Below are 19,708 nucleotides of genomic sequence, written 5' to 3'. Positions count from 1 at the left end.
AGACTTGTGTGCGCGAGTGTGCGTATGTGTTTATGGCGTAGTTGTTGTTTTTGTGTTTGCAATTGATTTAAATGTTCTTCTATGTTCAAGTGTGCAATTTATAAAGTGTAACTTTTCCATATGTTCTGTACGTTTTTTATGTAAATTCGCGCGCTCGCAAGTTTTACACAAACAAAATTCACATTTCATTTGATTTTATTAAATAATTTATTATTTATAAACAATGCATATTATGCAGTTACATTTTTAGTTTCGTCGCTTGTTTCGCCCCCTTCTAAATTTTCGCCTTAACTAAGTATGTATGTATGTATGTGGGTATGTTTTAGGTATGTGTGTGTATGTATGTATATATGCGAATTTGCTGCCGTCAACCGCTGCTGCCCCACTTGTCTGCCTCTTGTATGCTCAATTCGCCGCGCCTGAACGCAGCTAGCCGGCCGAACTGTTGTTGTAGGAGCGGTTGTATTTGTAGTTGTTGTTGTAGATGATTACTTTTCACATTTGTTTTCCTTAAATATTTGGTTGAACTTCTCTCTTATTCTTCTTCTTCTTATTTACATAATAAGAAACGTTTTCTCATTTAGCATTTATTTAGTTTTTTTGTTGTTGTTGTTTGTTTTTAATGTATTTATGGTTACATCTAGTGGTTCACTTCATCAATACATGTACAAATAATGTAAGTATGTAGTATGTATGTATTTATGTATGTGTGTATATATTCGTATTAATTATACAAATGTATGCATTATATTTCCATTATTCATTATTTAATTTGCTGCTTCTCTTCTTGTGTTCAGTGTTCGCCGCTTTTTCACGTGTTTGCCTGTGTTTGTGTGTATATATGAGACGTTCCCTTCGTTTTCGCATTTTCATGTTGCCGTTGGCAAATTCCAAAAAAAAAACAATTTAAAATAAATTTAACTAATATTTTCACTCGCTTCTTTCTAGTTACATAAGTGCTAGCTCCTCCTCCTCTCGCATATTATTACACTTGTTGGTGTCTGATTGCCGTCTCATTTTGTAGTTTTACTGAATTTCCATACATTTTATTATTTTATATATACTTGCAATTATTATTATTATTATTAATGTTATTTACTATTTTTTACTTTGCGTTATAAAATTTTTCTTTTTAAATAATCGTTAGTTTCACTTTTATATTCATCGCCATTTGCGCTATTTTGTTTGTCTAATATTTTTGTTTTTGTTTTTGCTTATATAATTTTTCTTTTTAATTTAGCGTTATATGTATTTTTTGTGTTTGTTTATTTATTTTTGTTTTGTTTTTTTACTTATATATTTTTATGCGAAAAAGGAATCATGAATATAATAAAATCACAAAAATTGTCTGTCCATCTGAATGCACTTCAGACCAGATTATATTCTTTCAGATTTGATTGGAGAATGGTGTCCTTAACAGCTGCAAACACGAATCGAATATTTTCAGTATCTAAAGTGGGCGGGGTGAGAAAAAATAATTTGATTAGAAAATATTTTACATAAATTGGAAAAAATTTAAGGAGGTCCAATAACGGCATTAAATACGAATAAAGATAAAAACAATATTAAACTCTTTAGAAAGTTGATTTCAATCTTTTTTATATTTTCATTGGTTTAAACATTTTTGATAAAATAATATTCATATATGTATGTATGTAAGGGACCTCCTTAAATAATTTTTGCACACACACTCTCACAACTTCATTTCTTCATATTCTTAAATAGTTGCTTCTTAGCACACTCACTGATATTCTCTTCTAATATTAACCAAATTAAGATTCGCACTCACAAACAGCATTGCCAGATTTTTGAAAATATAAAAATTACAGTATATGTAATTCACCGTTAGGTTAGGTTTGCTTAGTCTGATAGGCTAGTGAGCAAGGCATAAACCAATTAATTCACCGTTAGTTAAAATAAAATAGAAAAGAGAGAAATCTTGAAAATAAAAAATGGAGGCGTATATAATAATAAATGGAAAAAAATCATAAACAATAAATCATTACATTATAATGGTTGTCAAAATGGTATTGCGGTATTTTTGTTGATTTTTTTTTATTGAAATTGAAATGAATTTTTGATGACTCATGCCCAGCTCTTGACCGATGCTACGGCTGCTCCGGTCTCTTTCGACTAATTCAGCGATTTTATCGCAATTTTCGACGATAGGCCATCCGGAGCGTGGCGCATCTTCGACCACCTCTACACCAGAACGAAAACGTTGAAACCATCGTTGTGCGGTGGAAATGGAAACTGGATCGGGTCCATAAACTGCACAAATTTTATTGGCGGCTTGAGATGCATTTTTGCCTTTAGCGTAGTAGTACTGTAAAAATGTTACTGTTAACTCATTCATTGCTTTTTATTTTTGGATCTTCGAAAATTTAATTACTCGATTCTTGCACATAGGATAATGGTTCAGAAAATATTATACATCACTTTTTGTTGTCGGATGTTCGAATAAGTAATAAACCGTTATTCGATGTCATTTCTTAAAAACAAGTACATATGTACATATGTCAAGTTATGTAAAGTAATCGCGCTTTATTGTTGTTGTTAATACATTCGCAATAGTAGTAAAAATGTTTATTGTTGTTGTTGTATATTCGATAAAGTAATAAACAGTTAGCGTATATTTGTAAAAAAAAAGAATAAATAAATCGTCATTTGTAGTTGTTGTACATTCGAAAAAGTAATAAAAAACGTTTACGGTTATTGTTGTATATTCGAAAAATTAATAAACTTATATTATTAAAAAAAATGAAATAAATCATACTTTGTTGTTGTTGTGATCGAAAAAGTAATAAAAAGGTTAATTTTTGTATGTTCGAAAAAGTAATAACGGTTATTCGAAATTATTTGTAAAAAAAAATAAATAAATCATACTTTGTATATTCGAAAAAGTAATAAAAAGGTTTATTCTTGAATGTTCGAAATAATAAACCGTTACTTGATATTATTTGTAAAAAATAGATTAAATCAATCATACTTCTTTGTTCCTGTATATTCGAAAAATTAATAGAAATGTTTATTTTTGTATGTTCGAGAAAGTAATAAGCCGTTATTTGATATTATTAAAAAAAAATAGATTAAATCAATCATACTTTTTTGATACTGTATATTCGAAAAATTAATAAACCGCTATTCGATATTATTTGTAAAAAATATATTAATTCAATCATATCTTTTTGATACTGTATATTCGAAAAAGTAATAAGGTTTTATCTTGTATGTTCGAAAATGTAATAAAAAAAAATTAATAAACAAATCCTACTTTGTTGTATGTTCGAAAAAGCAATATAATTGTTAATTTTTTTGTATTTTCGAAAAAGTAATAAACCGTTGCATATTCGAAACAGTTAATAGTACTGAAATGTCATATTATGACATTTTTTTATATTATCTAACTCTGTTAGTTTGAAAAATATTGAAATAAAGTCAGTAGATGGCTGTCCCGGGTGTTCCTCGTAGTTTAGTTCGCGTAAGCTTAGCCAAAGCAACTTGAAAAAACGTTCCAAAACAATTGGATTAATGATATTGGAACAACGGATTTACCAGCACTCAAAAAATGTCCCTCCAGTGAGGTATTCTATAACCATGACATTTGTGTATTTACAACAACAACGCATTAAAATGGAAGAAGCTTTTCTTTAACTACAATTAAGAGGTTATGACAGTTAGAATTTTCAAAAAATCGTTTTTTTAATTTCATTTCCTCAATGTACAAAATTTAAGACGACACACAGAAAATTTAATACCGTTCCGGTGGATATTTTCAAAGTTGCACGCAAATTTGAAAAGGCGTTTCAGATTGCTTGGAAGTGCATTCCCAACTTTAAACGCGTTTATCTCAAAATCGTGTTTTTAAAGTCGGTAACCAACATTACTCGAAAACGGGTAAACCGACTAGTCTCAAATTTTAACACGAGCTTCTTAAATATATTTTTTAGAAAATATAAAAATTTCTTTAGTCCGAAAGTTTGGTAAAAAATCCATTTTTTTTTTTAAGTTAATTGCTGCTATTTTTACTACTAGGTTTCATGAATATACCAAATTTCTATCTGTCGAACGTACGAACACACCAAACACTCCGTAGGGGAAGCAACTAATTATAAATATTTAAAATTTCCCTCGACAAAGGAAATTAACGCTCATCATATGCGACTCAATGGCGAAAGTAAAACAACTTTTAGGAATTTGTTTTATTGACGAGTACTTAAACAAAAGAGTTTACACTTTGCCTAAACATTATTACAATATTATTGCCTATATATGTATGTATGTGTTTTTTTTTTTTAGAAATCAAGTCTTGCTTTTGCCTTTCTTATTTGTTTATTATTATTTATTTATTATAAGCCAATGTGTATTAATAAAATCGTAGTATAAAGAAGCGAAACAGTTATAAGTTGATGCGTTGGCTAACTATATGCATGTAAGTAGCTAGGTAGACGGGTTAGAGAGATGAGGACGCGCGTTCCGTTCAGTTGTGTTCGGTGAAGTTGCTTAACCCAAATTGAATTCCTTGAGAGCATTCTGCATGATAGTATCCTTGACGGCGCAGAATACGAGCTTAATGTTTTCGGTATCTGCACGAAGTTCAAGTGGCCGAAGTGAAAATTTATGAAGATTTTTTTTTAATAAACAGCAAAAGTAAGTTTTTTTTTTTTAATTTTAAGTTGCAGAGCTTACTGGCAACTACCGCGGCATAATAAAAAAAATGCTAGCGATACTGTTTTATATACCGTTAATTTACAGCTTTACATTTTAAGCAAACTAGTGCGCTGTAAGTAGATCTACTATTTATGAGTCGATTCGCATTACCTGGAAGCAGGCACGTGGATGGTTTTTAGTTGAATACCGTTAACTTGTCATTAATTTTCCAATTTCTCAAATACAAGCACACACACAATGTTTTATTTTTTTTTTTGAAACTCACACACAAACACTCAGTCCAACTGCTTTTGAGCGCGTATGCGTATACTTACCCGTAGCACAGGTGAAATGAGAATAGATGATTTTTTCGGAATCTGGATTAAGGTCTACAAACATACGAAGTATGAATTCACGGGCGGCAATCGCATCCCTTTGTGGACCTAATTAGCGTTTAGTGTGAGAATATGAAAGAAGAGCGAACATACAGTACAAGCGATACGATTATAAGGCATTCAATAATCATTACACAACTAAATACCTACTTATTTTTAAATACCATTTACTGCTACATATAAATGTATATACATAACTTAAATCGATATTGTGTGCGTAGCGCAAAAATACAAGAATTTACACAAACTTTAGAACGGCTAGCTACAACTAGCTTTTTAGCAAAGCTTTGAAAGCTTTAAGTAAAACTTTGTGGTTTTAACCTGTAGCTGTGGTGAAATGGGAGTAGCACTGACGTTCGGGATCTGGATTCGCAGCCAGATATTTTTTCAAGACAAATTGTTTAGCGGCAGCGTGATCACATTTGGGTCCTTCGTAATCACAAAAATTTTTAGAATATTTTTTTTGTTGTTAATAATATAGTATAACTGTTAATAATAAAGAACAACAAAAACTAATAGCTTTCTTGATAACTAGCGCGTCTACAGCTTATAAATAATTTACAACTACAAATGAGAGCAGAAAATTATAGCAAAATAATTAGTGTGTGTGTACTCACCATCATATTCGGGAAAGTAATCTACCAAATGCGAATACATGATTTTTTCCTCTAATAAGTCTTTCTTATTTAAGAAGAGAATAACTGATGAATTTTGGAACCACGGATACGTAATAATAGTTCTAAATAAAGCTTTTGATTCTTCCATACGATTCTGCGCAATAAACAACAAGAGACGAATGAGACATATTCAACACGCCAGCGCGTAAATTGTACTCACCTCATTATCAGATTCGAATAAAATTTGATCGTATTCCGATAGCGCAACCAAAAATATGATTGAAGTCACATTCTCAAAGCAATGAATCCATTTTCTTCTCTCGGAACGCTGACCACCCACGTCCACCATTCTGTGCGTGTATATATACGTGTGTGTGTGTGTGTGTGTTGAATGAAAATGCGACGGAGAAATTGCATAAAATTGTTTTAATTAAATTTGGTATGTTTTTAGAAAAAAAAATGTCAGGTTTTAATAATCGGTTATAATAACGGTTACAAACATAAACAACACTCATAAATAAGTAAGCATGTAGGCGTTACACATAGAAATGCTTAAAACAAGATATATATGTTTAATACGAAAATGAACCAAATAACGTTAACAAACAAATGAAGCTACACAAAGCGCAAATTATTGAAGCACCAACAAAAACAATGCGTATGTATGATGAAAGTATTTCAAGCTACACTTCAAACCTGCAAAATTGGCAATATTAAACTATTTCGAGGTATTGCATTTATACTCGTTCGACTAGCCTTAGCTGGGAAAAGTGGATGCAATATTTTTCAAAATCATGTTTTTTCGAGTAAGTATTATACCTAAATACGATACCGTCCAAATCGAATGGATATTCAAGTATCCCTGTGGTGGGCACACGAGCACGCAAAATATCCTGCTCGCTGGGTAGGTAATCCTCTTTTTCAATACGATCAAGATCGCTGAGATAGCTGCACGTTGGCAAACAAAAATTGTAAATTCTTTATTTATATGTACGTAAAGCTATAATTATGACTATGATTATGAAGCTATAGTTTTAAAGTGGTAGTTGGAAGCAAATCTCTATCATCCTTTTTTCGCATAATTTCTTTAAGAAATTATAAATCGCAGCAAACACGAAATTTTACTTTCATTTTCTGAAGCCATAACCTCACTAAGTTCCAGTGAATTCCTACAAACTCAACACTACAAAGTATACATGAATTTCTATATTTTTCTAACAATTTTTAATAATATTAACCTTCAACAAAAATGTGTAGAAATCGGGGGGGTTAGTGTCGCACACAAAAAATTATAAGGCAAACATGCACAAAATGCTCGAAAGCCAAAACAATGTTTTTTTTTTTGTTTTGTTTTGTTTTAACAAAAGTTTAGTAAATATTTAGTATTAAATAAGAGTCAAAGCAAATTAGTAGTATAATTTACATGTATGCAATCAAAAGGCACATTTTGCGAAATAGAATTTGTATGTTGTACCTAAATCGAATTTCTTCTAAATCAAAGGGATACTCAATGATCCCCGTTGTCGGCACACGAACTCTCAAAATATCTTGTTCGGTTGGTAAATAATCTGGTTGAGCCACACGATCGAGATCCATCAGATAACTAATAAATATATATATATATTTTTGTTTATAAGTTTTCTCCATATACTTATTGTTTGTATGTATGTATGTATGTCATTCGATTTACACACTTCAAAGATATTGTTTGCCTCACGGCTTTTTCGTTATTTGTAATGGCGAACACTTAAATTATAAGAGACTTGTAAGCATATGGGTGGTGGTAAGGTACTCACTATTTTGCCGAATCTGTGAGTTGATATTCTCTTCGTCTATCGTAACATTCTTGTATGCCAGTATCCGCCCACAGTGTTTTAATGGCGGACAAATATGGATCTTCGAATGATGTGACCGTTTCGTAATCGATACTCATCACCAGTTCGCCAAATTCCTGTCGAAAAGCATTTGTAGCATAGATTAATAGTGCTTTTTTTAGGTTATGGTAAAATAGGATTTGCGAAAAGTAATAAATCGGCTTCCGTACCGCTTAGTACCGAATATAAACATATCTATTGAACTACCAAAGCATTGTAAATACTAATTTTGCATCTCTTATATTTTACTTACACCGTGCTCGTCTTTGCCATACGAAATTTTTAACATATCCATGGCCTTGATCATCGACTGCATGGCCATGAATATATTTTGATAGACTAATTTAATGTAACCCCGTTTGTCTTCGTCGGAGTAACCGCTGCCGTGAATAATACGCATCTGTTTGATGAATGTCGATTTGCCGGATTCACCAGTGCCTGTGAAGAGAAATAAAAAGAAAATTAATAACAAGAAAATTGTATCTTGAGCTGTTTGATTGGACAAAGAAGGCGTATACGAAATTACAGCTAAAACGTTTTTAGAAAACTTTACTAGGAACGAATATTTCTACAAAACTCGAAATTTCGCCACGAAGCGGTCTTGTTTTTGTAGTTAATGCAGATATTAGATAGATAGATAGTAAAGATAGGGGTTTTGAACTGCGACCTATGGTCTATTGTGCCCTCCCCTATATCACATATGGTTACCAAGGTCCAGCATCCTGTACAATTCCAGGAGCCTGCTTCTGCAAATTGATGGGCAATCGAGAATCAGGTGTTCTGGGGTCCTGTTCCATTTCGCAGAACCGACAGTTGGCGCAAGATGTTATGTCCATATTGGACAAGTGCTTCCTGAGCCTGCAGTGCTCTGGGGAGGAAGATTATTTCTTTAAACCATGCGAGGTTGTACCCTTCTAGAAGCAGCTTGGCATAGCGCATTCCTGCAGCCAGCGCTGTTCTCTCTCCACTCTCTCCTCCCTGCTCCTTAAAAGTGGGGGACCTCACTGCAATTCATGGTTCTGGCCACCCCATCCTGGACGCTGCCGCAGACCTTAGTAGTTCATCAAATATTTTTGGATAAAAACACCGAGCTCACTACTACTGGATGGTTTCTGATTCCGGTTCTTGGTTACGTAGAACCGACTTGGACGTGGTAACGGACTTATTTATGGCAGTTAGGAATGAACAAGTGTTCAAAATGTTTTTCAGTGGCAGTAAGTAGTGAATTTGAATTCCCACAACAGCCGGTCTTTCGCTACCGGAATTGACACGTGTTTTATTCAGTCAAGGTCAGTTACTTTGCTGATATAACCCAGTTTGTAACGGTAATAAGGAAATAAGAAGATAAAATTTTTATGGAGATTATTTTTATATACTTATTTCCTCAAAATTTTATCAGATCTGTATTGAACGAGGCCGACAAATCTTTTTTCTCTGTAATGGACATCTAAAACCTGTTGAAAAATGGTAATATAACAATAGTAACAACTATAGATAAAATAAATATCGGAACCGACAAGGACACTTTACTACATACATATGTACATATGTGCGGGTTTTGTCTTTTTGAATTTACAACATAACCTCCAAGTCACTAACACTTATTAATGGAATGGAATTCACCAATAAAACTGCGTTTTTGTTTCTTGAAGTAAATTCGAGCAATGGTGCCGAGTTGACAGTCCTTGGCTGGTCCTCCAGGTCCGTTCCGGTTGCTAGACCCGATTGTCGTGGAAACGGAAAACAAAAAAAGCTATGTTGTTTTTAACCAATAGTTTCTACTTGGGTTTTAAATTTGGTTCATAAAAAGTCATTAGTAAGTTCCCCCTAAGCTCGGAATTTTTTTTAAATGCCTTTAAGTGTATTTTTGCCCTAAGGTTGAGATATACATACATACATACTTGCAGCTTGCGCAAATCACTTACCGAGCAGCAATAGTTTGAGTTCCCTTCGCGCATCGCGTTTGTCTCGACGCAACTGCCGTTCGATTTCCTGATTAATGCGCTTCTGTTCCTTCGCCTCCTCCGATAAACAGCACTCCATACTAGCTAAATTTTTGGCTGCTTACGCCGCACCCTTAACCACACACTCTAGTCTATGTACTACTACTGGACTGGATTTGTTGTTAATGTTGTTCGTTATTTAAAGTAAAAGCTTTGTGGCGAAACGCTCGTGCTATAGCCTGCCTCAATGTAGCCGCCGGCGTGCTTTGCTTGCCTATTTTGTAGTCAATAATGTTGGAGCAGATGATAATTTCAAATGCTTGCCAAGTTCCTTTGCCGCCACCACCTTCTCGATAGGTGTGTGTCGTCGTGTGTGACTTCCGTTAGCGCAACAATCAATGTTGCGGCACAACACATATGCTCCTGTCCAATTATCTTTGTATGGCAAAAGATTTTGAAGTAAATTTTGAAATTAACTTCGTTTTATTTTCACATGGAAATGTTCACATACGATTGTATTCCCACAAATTCTTTTATTTTGGTTGAGCGCCTCTTTTCTCAAGCTAAAATTTTTTATTTTTATTTATTTTGCTTTTCGAACTTTATGTTTGTCCAGTTGCAACCAACGATAGGTACCGTTTCTCCTTCTTTGTATGATCCTATTTAAAAAAATCCGTAAACATCTGAAAAAAAGAGAGAGAAAAAAATATAATATAATTGATCGAATTATTTATCTAAAAATGGATATAGCAGAGCTCACTTAGTTTCAAATCTTATTAAAAACAAAACGCTTAATGAACAAGCGTTGGTTGCTCCTAAGCTTCTTTACGCTCGAACGGTGTGCCGTGTTATGATAATTTTAAAAAGTACAAAAAAAATATTGAAAAATTTTGTATAGCATTCGTTTGTTCGTGCGCATAGTACGAATGCAGCAATGCGCGCCCTACCGAAGAGACAAAAAATCGAAAAACAACTGTCCAGCAGTCACGGAAGCAGACATTTCCCGAGTCCCAATGTGCGCATACATTTACCGATTTGTCGGTCATGTAGGGCTTCCTAGCCAAAGCTTCGAAGGCAACAAAATAAGATATATACACATACATATATATAGAAACAAAGCACAGATCTACTTTGCGCGACCATCATAGTGACCGACGAGTGAAGCGCCGCCAACTGCTGCAACGAACAGTTGGTGTTGGATGACCCCCCGAAACCGCTTGACTTGCGGGCGGCGTTAACCTCGTTCCCGAATGCCGTATGCCGCCCGTCGTCAAGTCTATTCTAATCCAATTGTCTTGAACTTCACAGTCCATTGGCAAGGTTGATGACTAAACTCATAGTTTTTGCTTTTGTTTTTGTTGCTGTTGTAATAGCTCAGAGGCTGTATATGCGATAGGGAAAATAGAATGGCTTTAATTAGTGTATTTGGATAGCGTATTCCAACAAGGAGTATTGGTGAAAAAGCTATAAAGGTAGAACCGATCAGCTGTAGTAAAACAGCGTTAGCAACGGATGATATGATGATCATATGTGCGCAAGATTTTGTGCTCAATGCTTAGATTTCAGTTTCCTTTGGTTATCCCGAAACCTACTTATGATACAATTTTTCTTTCTTTTCTTTCTTTTTTTTCTTCTTTGTTTTCAGTCAACGAAGAATTGGCAATTTCTTAGAAAAAGTTAGCCTCGTTACCCTAAAGTCTTCTATGCGCCAAAATGTAGGCAATTTTTGCTATGAAAATCACGTTTCCGAGTTATGTAACTTCACAGGCGGGTGTTATAACGTGCTATATAACTTCTTCTAAAAAGCGACGGCGTTGGGGTCTTGATAGTCGAGTCCATGTAACCGAAATTGACTCAGCTTTTTATCGGGCCAGAGGCTCCCAACTGGCAGCAATCTTTATAATTGTGTTAGGCATATTTTGACGCTATAACACCATTCATGGCGGATATTCATGCATTCACTCCCAATTCTGTAGCCATTGCATACTTTTTGGCTGAAAATTTTGAAACTAAAATTGTATTTAAAAGTTTTGTTAGAAATACACCCTGTCAAGAAAGTATCACGAATTTATAAATAAAACGAAAATTTGTCTTTGGCCAAAAATTCATTCACAATGATGGCTTTGTGCTATGGTGCGTTATCAAGAGCAGAATCCACGAATTAGCGACTCGCAAGCGCCGCATAACACCAAGATAATACTTTTTGTTGACGGTTTGACCAGATGCAACGAATTCGTGTTTTTTTCGGCTTTGGCGCGCCTTTGGGCGGCCATTCGGATAATTGCTGATTCGTAAGTGTGCCATATTCGTAGACCTCGTATGTTTCGTCACCAGTAATTATGCGTTCCATGAAGGTGGGATCCAAATTGTCTCGATCCAGCATGTCTGCAGCTACTTGCTCTCGATACCTTTTTTGAAGGAAATTCAGCTCTATCGGAACAAGTCTTACAGCAACGCGTTGCATGCCCAATTTTTCGTGCACAAATGTACGTACGCTCTCGTGTGACATTTCCAATTTATGAACAATTTCCTGAGCTTGATCACAAGGCTACTTTCGGCAACAATTTCCTTCACTTTTTCAACGTTATCATCGGTCACACTCGTTGAAGACCGTCCGGAAAGAGGCATGTCTTCGACGGTCTCCCGACCCTCCTTGAATGCTCTGTACCACTCGTAAATGAAGAATTCCCGATACCTCCGTGACAGGGTGTATTGTAAAGTTTAGTTATTTATTTATGATAAACCAAATAATGTATTTCGAGATAGATTTCTGGCAAATCAAAGCGTTTGTTTTCGAGAAGATAGGAAGCTTCAGCGGAACCACTTCGACATATTCGGTTAAAGCGTCTGTTTACCAAACGTTGTAGAAACCACTCCCAATGAAAGAGAACAACAGTCTGGGATGAAAGACCTCATTTTGATGACGACTACAGCAAACGTAATAAGGACTATGATTTAAAGGCATGCCCTTGGAATGGCCGGTCTCTAAATTGGGAAGGTATCGATGCTCAGCTGGTTGATGTCCTCGTGAAAGTAAAGGCTGACATATACTACAGCGGTCTTATAAAGGAGTGTAAATTCAGGTGGGATTCGTGATGGGGAAAATTACTCAGTCATTGAGTCCTGGCATTCACTCCGGTGGATGAGCGTCTAACCACAATCCACATCAGAGCAAAATTTTTCAACATAACACAGATTTGCGCCCACGCCTCAAAGAAAGAGAAGGACGATATGACCAAAGATGTCTTTTATGAGCGGCTGAAGCACGCTCATCGTGAGCAAAGAAGGCAACGTTGGAACATTCAACCAACAAGGCGAAACCTCTCCAAATGGGTTAAGGCTGATCGACAAAGCAGAAGCTCGAAATATACTTGTCTGTAGAATTAGATTTCAGCGCAAAAAAATTCATCAGGCTACTTGGCTGTCTTCGGATCGAAAGGTTCTAAACCGGACCGATTACGACGTGAGACATGGACGACATGTCTCCAGTGGCAATATTGCGATCGACTACAATACGAGCAGGATAGGATACTGAGACAGCCAACAGACTATGATGAGGTTCGAATAGCAATTACCCGCGTGAAGAACAACAAATCGGCAGAGGCCGATGGATAACCGGCCGAGCTATTAAAATACGGCAGCGAAGAACTGATAAGGTGCATGAATCAGCTTCTTTGCGAGTTATGGTCGGATGAAAGCAACATCTGATTAGTCGGCCTGAGGAGTGTTCAAGATAAAGGTTTTGCGGAAGATTTATGGTCCTTTGCGATTTACGAGATATACGACGACATTCACATAGTTCTGCGAATCAAAAGACAACGGCTGCAACTGGTTAGGTAATGTTGTCCGAATGGAAGAGAACACTTTATCTTTAAGGATTTTTGATTTGGTGGAAGCAGAGGAAGACCTCCACTAAATTGAATAAGATAAGATAAGGTGGAGAAGGACCTGGCTACACTTGAAATCTCGAATTGGCGCCAAATAGCAAAAGAATAAATGACTCCACGCTGTTGTTAACCTGTCTATAACCGCGTAAGGGGTGTCTACGACAGTAAAGAAGAAGAAGAAGAAAAGTATGTAGAAAGCAATGCAAAAATCCATTTTCAATAGCAAATGTTGTTTCCTTCCTAGCGCTTACTAAGGGCAGAGCATTGATTTTTTTTGCCAGAGGTTACAACAAAACAAATATGTGGCTCATTGAATTCAGATTTATTTGAAGAATTCTATTTCCGAGGCTACTACTAACACTAACTAGACAAATACTATGTACAATTTTAAGACGTATACAAAGAACTGTTACTAACTGTAGGGTTCACACAGAATTCTACAATTTCGAATACAAAAAATACCGCTTTGAATGTGTTGGAAATTACGTTCGAACATAAAAATTGATGGCAAAATACGCATTTACTTACATATGGACCTTTACCTAGTTGGTATATATACAGTAATGGTACTGACTGATCATAATAACTGTAATCAGATTTTATGAAAACTAATGTATTTCAGATATGACAGGTTTATTGATACGCCTACTTGCGAAGTCCTTAAACCGAATACCGATATATTATAGTTAACCATAACCTCTAATTAATTTAATTTTTGGATTTTTTGATATTTGTTTTTTAAATTTTGTCGCTACCATGGCCTATATTAAATATTTCATAAATAATTGGCGGCATGATTTTAAAAGAAAAAATTAATGAAATTACACCAAGGAAAGAAACTTCATCACATTACGGTTTTTGTTTATGTTATTAAGACATGATCAAATATGTTACATACTGTAAATTTATTTAAAAAATATACGCTTTCGTTTTTACTTTTTTTCAGCTCAAATCTAATTAACGGTAATACGCTACCATTTCCAATGCCATAGGTACGCGACCATAGCTACAGGAGAGCACGCCCTCCCCTATAATGTGTGAAAAGTGTGTCTTTTCTTATTGACAAGCGCAAGAAAATACGATATGCGAAATGTAAAATCGTTGAAAGACTTGAAGAACAGCGAAAAACGATAGAATCAACGTTGGCTAATTTAGCATAGACTTGTGATTTTCCACAGTAATCGTGTTATTATGGAATACATACATACATGAATACACGCGTGCAAAAATTTTGTTATTTTTGTAGCCTGGCCACTAGAAAAGCACAGGAAAATCGAATTCTGAATGTAAAATTCATACGATAACTACAAATGGTTTGAAGAGATCACTGTGACTCCTCTGTAGTAAATTTCTTTCAAACTATATAATTATGAAATTCGACACGCCATTTGCTCAATTCTTCTCCTACTCAAAAACATCGGCTAATTTGCATTTGCATTTGTTATTAAATTAAGGTTTTGTGCGCTGTTAGCCAACGTTAATTTTCTTATTATTAATATCTCCGTTGGCGCCGCTGCCGCTGGCGATCCATTCCTACATGCGCTGTTATTGTCGCACAGATATATACAAATAACAATATATGTATGTATATGTATATGTATCTGTGCGGTTTTTATGTACATATAACAATACAAATCTAACCATAATAAATTTTCTTGAATCGTAAAGTAAAACCAGCAGCTCTGTGCCTCTGTGTGGTTTTTTTATCAACGTATAGTTGGTCCGGTCTCCGGAGTGATATACTTGTGTATGATAAGAATAACCTGCAGCGCGATCACTAGAAGCTCATTCGACTTCTATGTAGTCTTTGGCGCATAGCTTGTCTAAGCTTTTTGTTGATTTAGTATTGATAAAGTTGAGATAAATGAATACGAAATGGATGCGAAGAATCTGCACCTCCCTAATTGAACTACATCATATGTGAAAATAAAAACCTGTTGAACACGTTTCAGCTCATTTTATAATATAATGAAGAAAATATTTTGATTGTCTAGAACGTATGTACGCAGATATTTCCCTTCTGTTATCAGTATGAGTAATCCATTTGCTATTTATTTCATGAACTATTTTTAGGATTTTAATGCATAATTTTCGCAAAGGCACATATTTATGTATGTACATTTCTATGTTTACTGTAGTTTTACATGTATGCATATCTAAGTGTTTCGTCAAACTTAACACCAGCTCATATTAAATAATTAAATTTATTGGTTTTATTAAAAAAAAAAACAACTAATATGTAATTTAAACTTTGTCACTTTTAACAAAAATTTTTAGCACACTCTACATCCGATTAGAAATATTTACTTTTAACTGTGATATTATTGATCTAAAATCACATAATTGCAATTGAAAAGGTTGTAAAAGTTAAAACGTTTCCCTAAGTGCATTTTTGTTGACTATCTTTACATTACAAATAAAAAAATTTATATAAATGAACAACATGAAGAGATAAGTTGATTTAGTCATATCCCTAAATCGGCCTAACGGGAACTACTCCCTAAGTTTTTAATAAATCGATATGGAAATTTGCACATTGCATATGAACCGCCGATATCGGACAACTGTAGCTCCCATTAAACTGAACGATCGACATTTTTGTATAAAAAACTTTTACTATATTTAACCAGATACCTTCACAAAATTTTGCATAGGTTCTTCTTCAAGACTGCGCTCCAATATGTTAAGATAATTTCCACAAAGAACATGACGAAAAGTTGCATAAAAACCAATTTTTGTATGGAAACTTCATTATTTGTGAATTGTATATTCCATCTTTGTGGCAACCGAGGTTAATGTATTTAAAATTTTTGCAAAATTGGTTAAGTTTTTCAAATAAATTTAACTTACCAATTAAAATATATTTTGGTGTTGAAGATTTCAGAAACTTAAGGAAACTCGTATCAAAAGTTGGTATTTCCTTGTAGTCGATATTCTCGAATGCAGTATCATTAGGAGAATATTGTTCTTTATTTTTATTGTGGGTTGGTTTCTTTTTTGCTTAAAATTAATCCTTTTTACAGAATCCCTGCAGATCTATTGTATATATTGCTATTAGACGAACTATTGTTGCTGCTGCATTTGCTGTTCAATTGGCGGCCGCAACTAATATTTATATATCCAGGTATATTTAACGGTACCGTTGGTGCATATATGGCGTCAATTATTCATTCATTTCTTCAATATAGCTGTAGTTGCTTGAGCCCGTTTCTAAAATATAAGGAACATTTTTCCGCTTCAACCGCTTTTGTTGCTCTTTCTGGTTTTCCTATAATTTTTCTGTTGTTAGATCGAGTAGTTTGTATTTTTTGCACATTTGCTTAAAATAATTTTTTTAATTTGTTTGTTCTTTACTTCAAAAATTACCCGTTTACATATCAATACACAACTCTGAATCTTTAATTATGAAACATTTTCTATTTCTTTAATTCGTCAGAGTGCATATTCAAGCATTTTAGCCTAATATAACATTATTATGCATGAAGAATAAAATCACAAAATAACTTTTTCACACAGATTATAAGTGCAAGAGGCTGGAGGTGGAATTTCAAAAGTGTGTGTACGTAGGTATGTGTATTGAACACTAGAGGTACTGTATTGAATTTTTTCAATTAAATCAACAATTACTTTTTTTTTGTTAATTGGATGTAATATAAAATTTTAAATGATTTTCAGCTATTAAAATAGCACCTGCCCAATCAATTCACAATTATATACATCGGTATCCTCCATAGTAACTTCGTAACTATGCGAAGATTCACTTGTCGCACCGATCTTTGTTTACCTTTTAGTTTTTTTGCACTTACTATTTTTCGTTTCTTTTTGCAAGAAATTCGTAAAAATTGTTAAAATTTTACTTGATATCATTTGACGACTATGACCAAATCCAATGGGGAAAAATAGTACAAAAGAGAACGAAGAAATATAAGCAAAAAAGAAAATTGCGTGACGTTTCGTTTACTTTTATGATACAAGTTCGCAGAAACAGACCGATGGTTTGCTGCCGATCTAATCTAGCCATATAGTTGTCACACTTGCTCCTGCGTGTTTTCGCTTATATTGAAGATTTCTGAACTGTTTTGTCGACACAGTAGAACAGCAAATCAGATACACCACGATACCGACGGGGCGAATACACACATGCCAGACGATACGACCGACGATGTATATTTGACGGGCGAGGTCCGCTGAAAGAAAAAAAATCTAAAAACGAAAATTTCCATTGCACCCGAAATCACGATTATTTGCAATAATTTCTCTATAAAATTAAGTCACTTTACTGATATAATAGTATATATATGTACATGCCTAGTCAAATTGCGAAAATTTTTAAATAAACACTTGAAAATTTTGTCATATATTTTACACTATCACAGGAATTTTTCTTTAGTAAATCGACATTTAGGATAGCACTTTTTATATTTTTATCAAAACACCGACAAATCATTTCTTGGCAAATCTGGTGTTAATTGATACACTGAAACAGTAAGAGCTCTGAACTACACAATTACTTGCGGGTGTCACAGATCACCCAGTTTCTGTATTTGACAAACCGGTAGCGCTTTGAAAAGCTGCATACGAGTTTTTTTAAATATTTATGCACATTTATCCTCACAAACAAATTAACAAGTATAATTTTACGTCTACAAATAACTTTTCCGTCATTTTATATGAGCAGCTTGAAAACCATTTATTTCCAATCAAAATTTGCACCTCACACCTTCTCCAGCCTCTTTTTCATTCATTTTTTTCTGCGGTGTATTAAATTTTCCCCATTAGATTTTTCCAAATCCTTTTTTAGTTGCATATAAGCACATTTCACATTTATGACACTATACTTTTAAATAATATGCGTTAGTTTTAAAGTTTAGCATATATTTCTTACTAATTGGACTATATTTTTAATATTTTTTGCTAAAAAATTACAAAATTTTCATCATTACCACACACAAGAAAAATCACACTGCACTACTGAAATGAATGGCAAGGAATGAGAGAGAAAACAACATTATACCCGCAGTCGATAAGGCGGGCTAGGCCAAAGCGAATGCGAAAGAAGTAATGCAAAAATTTATTTGCAGATAGCAATAAGGCAGTGCGGAAATGAAAGAGCATTGCCAACGACAATCAAGTGTGTTAAAAATACAGCTATTAAATTTTTAGCGCTCAAACTATGTATTTACTATTGGAATAAAGCGCAACTAATTCCAGCAATTGTTTATTCAGAGATTAGTTCTATTCCTTACTAAATAAACAATTAATCCACTGAAATTACTTCAGAATTGCCAAAGTATCCGGTTCCGTTTGTTTGTGTACAATTGGAGTTTGCGTAACAACAACAATAAATTTACGATATTAAATAAGTCAAGTGTAGTTTATCAAATGAAACGTGACGTATTTATATTTGAATAAATAGTCTCAAACTGTTTGAATAGTCTGGACTGAACTGAACTGAATTTCAAACTGTTTGAATATTTAGTCCACTACACCATCGGTGATTATTTCCAAGTAAGTCAAGTCTACTTAACCTGAAGTGTCAAGGTTTCAAGGCTAAACATCATTTCCGAAGGATCTATATCGCTCAAACAACAAAAGCAACTTTGTAAGTACGTATATATATAATCTTATTCCTATCTGCTAAATGCTTGACACTTGTGGGATTCCGCATTTTTTAAATCCATTCTATGCTGCTGATGGACTGAAGGGCAACAATTTTTACTTATAACTGTTTTTAGTTTCGTGCTGACCCAGCAGGTTGTGTTTGTAGTAACAAAAACCTTCTTCTTCTTTGCCAGATGTACAGATTTCTTCCTGTCGCGGGGCTCAGTTATTCTTTTGAGGAATAAATACAATAGAAATTGCATCTGTGTTAAATAGGATAAGTGACATCATAAGTCAGCTCCAAGCGTGATAATTTTGTAGAGTTCTATCTTCAAGCACTTCGTTTTCCAAATTCTAATTTCTGATGTTTTCAAATCTGCTTTTCGACCGCAATTTGAAGTTTATTTTAGGTTGATATAATAACAACAAAAACACCAACAATTAAATTTTTAGTTTTTATTAGTTTAAATATTTATTTTTGTTCCGTAAACTGTAGTGTTTTTGAAATTTGACCAGTTTAGATTGTAAATAATATACATATATACGTATTAGATACAACTAAATACTAAATACAATGGTCTGTTTTGTTTTATATTCGTAAATATTGTATGTATGTATGTATATAAGAAGTTTTGTGTTGTTTTTGCACAGTCACAATATGAAATTACGATCAGCTTTAACAAAGTATAATATATTGAAGTTACAAAACACTTATTGCAAAATTAAATATATTAACTCGCC

General features: G+C 34.0%; 1 protein-coding gene across 8 annotated transcripts; it reads right to left on the bottom strand.

The window, feature by feature from the left end:
• Window positions 1-1,270: 1,270 nt before the first annotated feature.
• On the bottom strand, window positions 1,271-18,335 carry LOC120770292 (G protein alpha q subunit). Of its 8 annotated transcripts, none has more exons than XM_040097631.1 (11): window positions 18,310-18,326; window positions 16,733-16,825; window positions 16,217-16,634; window positions 9,462-10,162; window positions 7,790-7,974; window positions 7,459-7,613; window positions 7,137-7,265; window positions 5,883-6,012; window positions 5,663-5,816; window positions 4,986-5,093; window positions 1,271-1,450 (listed from the first exon to the last, which is right to left on the bottom strand). In XM_040097631.1, exons 4-11 carry the CDS (start codon window positions 9,577-9,579, stop codon window positions 1,368-1,370), a joined length of 1,062 nt encoding a protein of 353 aa, XP_039953565.1. In that variant the 5' UTR covers window positions 9,580-10,162; window positions 16,217-16,634; window positions 16,733-16,825; window positions 18,310-18,326; the 3' UTR covers window positions 1,271-1,367. The 8 variants fall into 8 exon arrangements, with proteins under 8 accessions (XP_039953565.1, XP_039953566.1, XP_039953569.1 ...); XM_040097637.1 differs by lacking the exon at window positions 1,271-1,450 and adding exons at window positions 4,184-4,586; window positions 6,482-6,610 and having other exon boundaries at window positions 16,217-16,825; window positions 18,310-18,332; XM_040097632.1 differs by lacking the exon at window positions 16,733-16,825 and having other exon boundaries at window positions 18,310-18,335.
• Window positions 18,336-19,708: the final 1,373 nt, after the last annotated feature.

This window comes from Bactrocera tryoni, chromosome 3, assembly GCF_016617805.1.
Source record: "Bactrocera tryoni isolate S06 chromosome 3, CSIRO_BtryS06_freeze2, whole genome shotgun sequence".
Lineage (NCBI taxonomy): Eukaryota > Metazoa > Arthropoda > Insecta > Diptera > Tephritidae > Bactrocera > Bactrocera tryoni.
This window is presented reverse-complemented; position numbering and strand designations above follow the sequence as displayed.

What these genes read in the sequence shown, in the direction of transcription:
- LOC120770292 (XM_040097637.1), bottom strand. Translation starts at nt 9,579, where the DNA reads ATGGAGTGCTGTTTATCGGAGGAGGCGAAGGAACAGAAGCGCATTAAT. An exon ending in TATTCGAATCTGATAATGAG is followed by an intron (nt 5,817 to 5,882) that starts GTGAGTACAATT and finishes TTTATTGCGCAG; the next exon opens with AATCGTATGGAAGAATCAAA. An exon ending in TTACTTTCCCGAATATGATG is followed by an intron (nt 5,094 to 5,662) that starts GTGAGTACACAC and finishes AACGCTAATTAG; the next exon opens with GTCCACAAAGGGATGCGATT.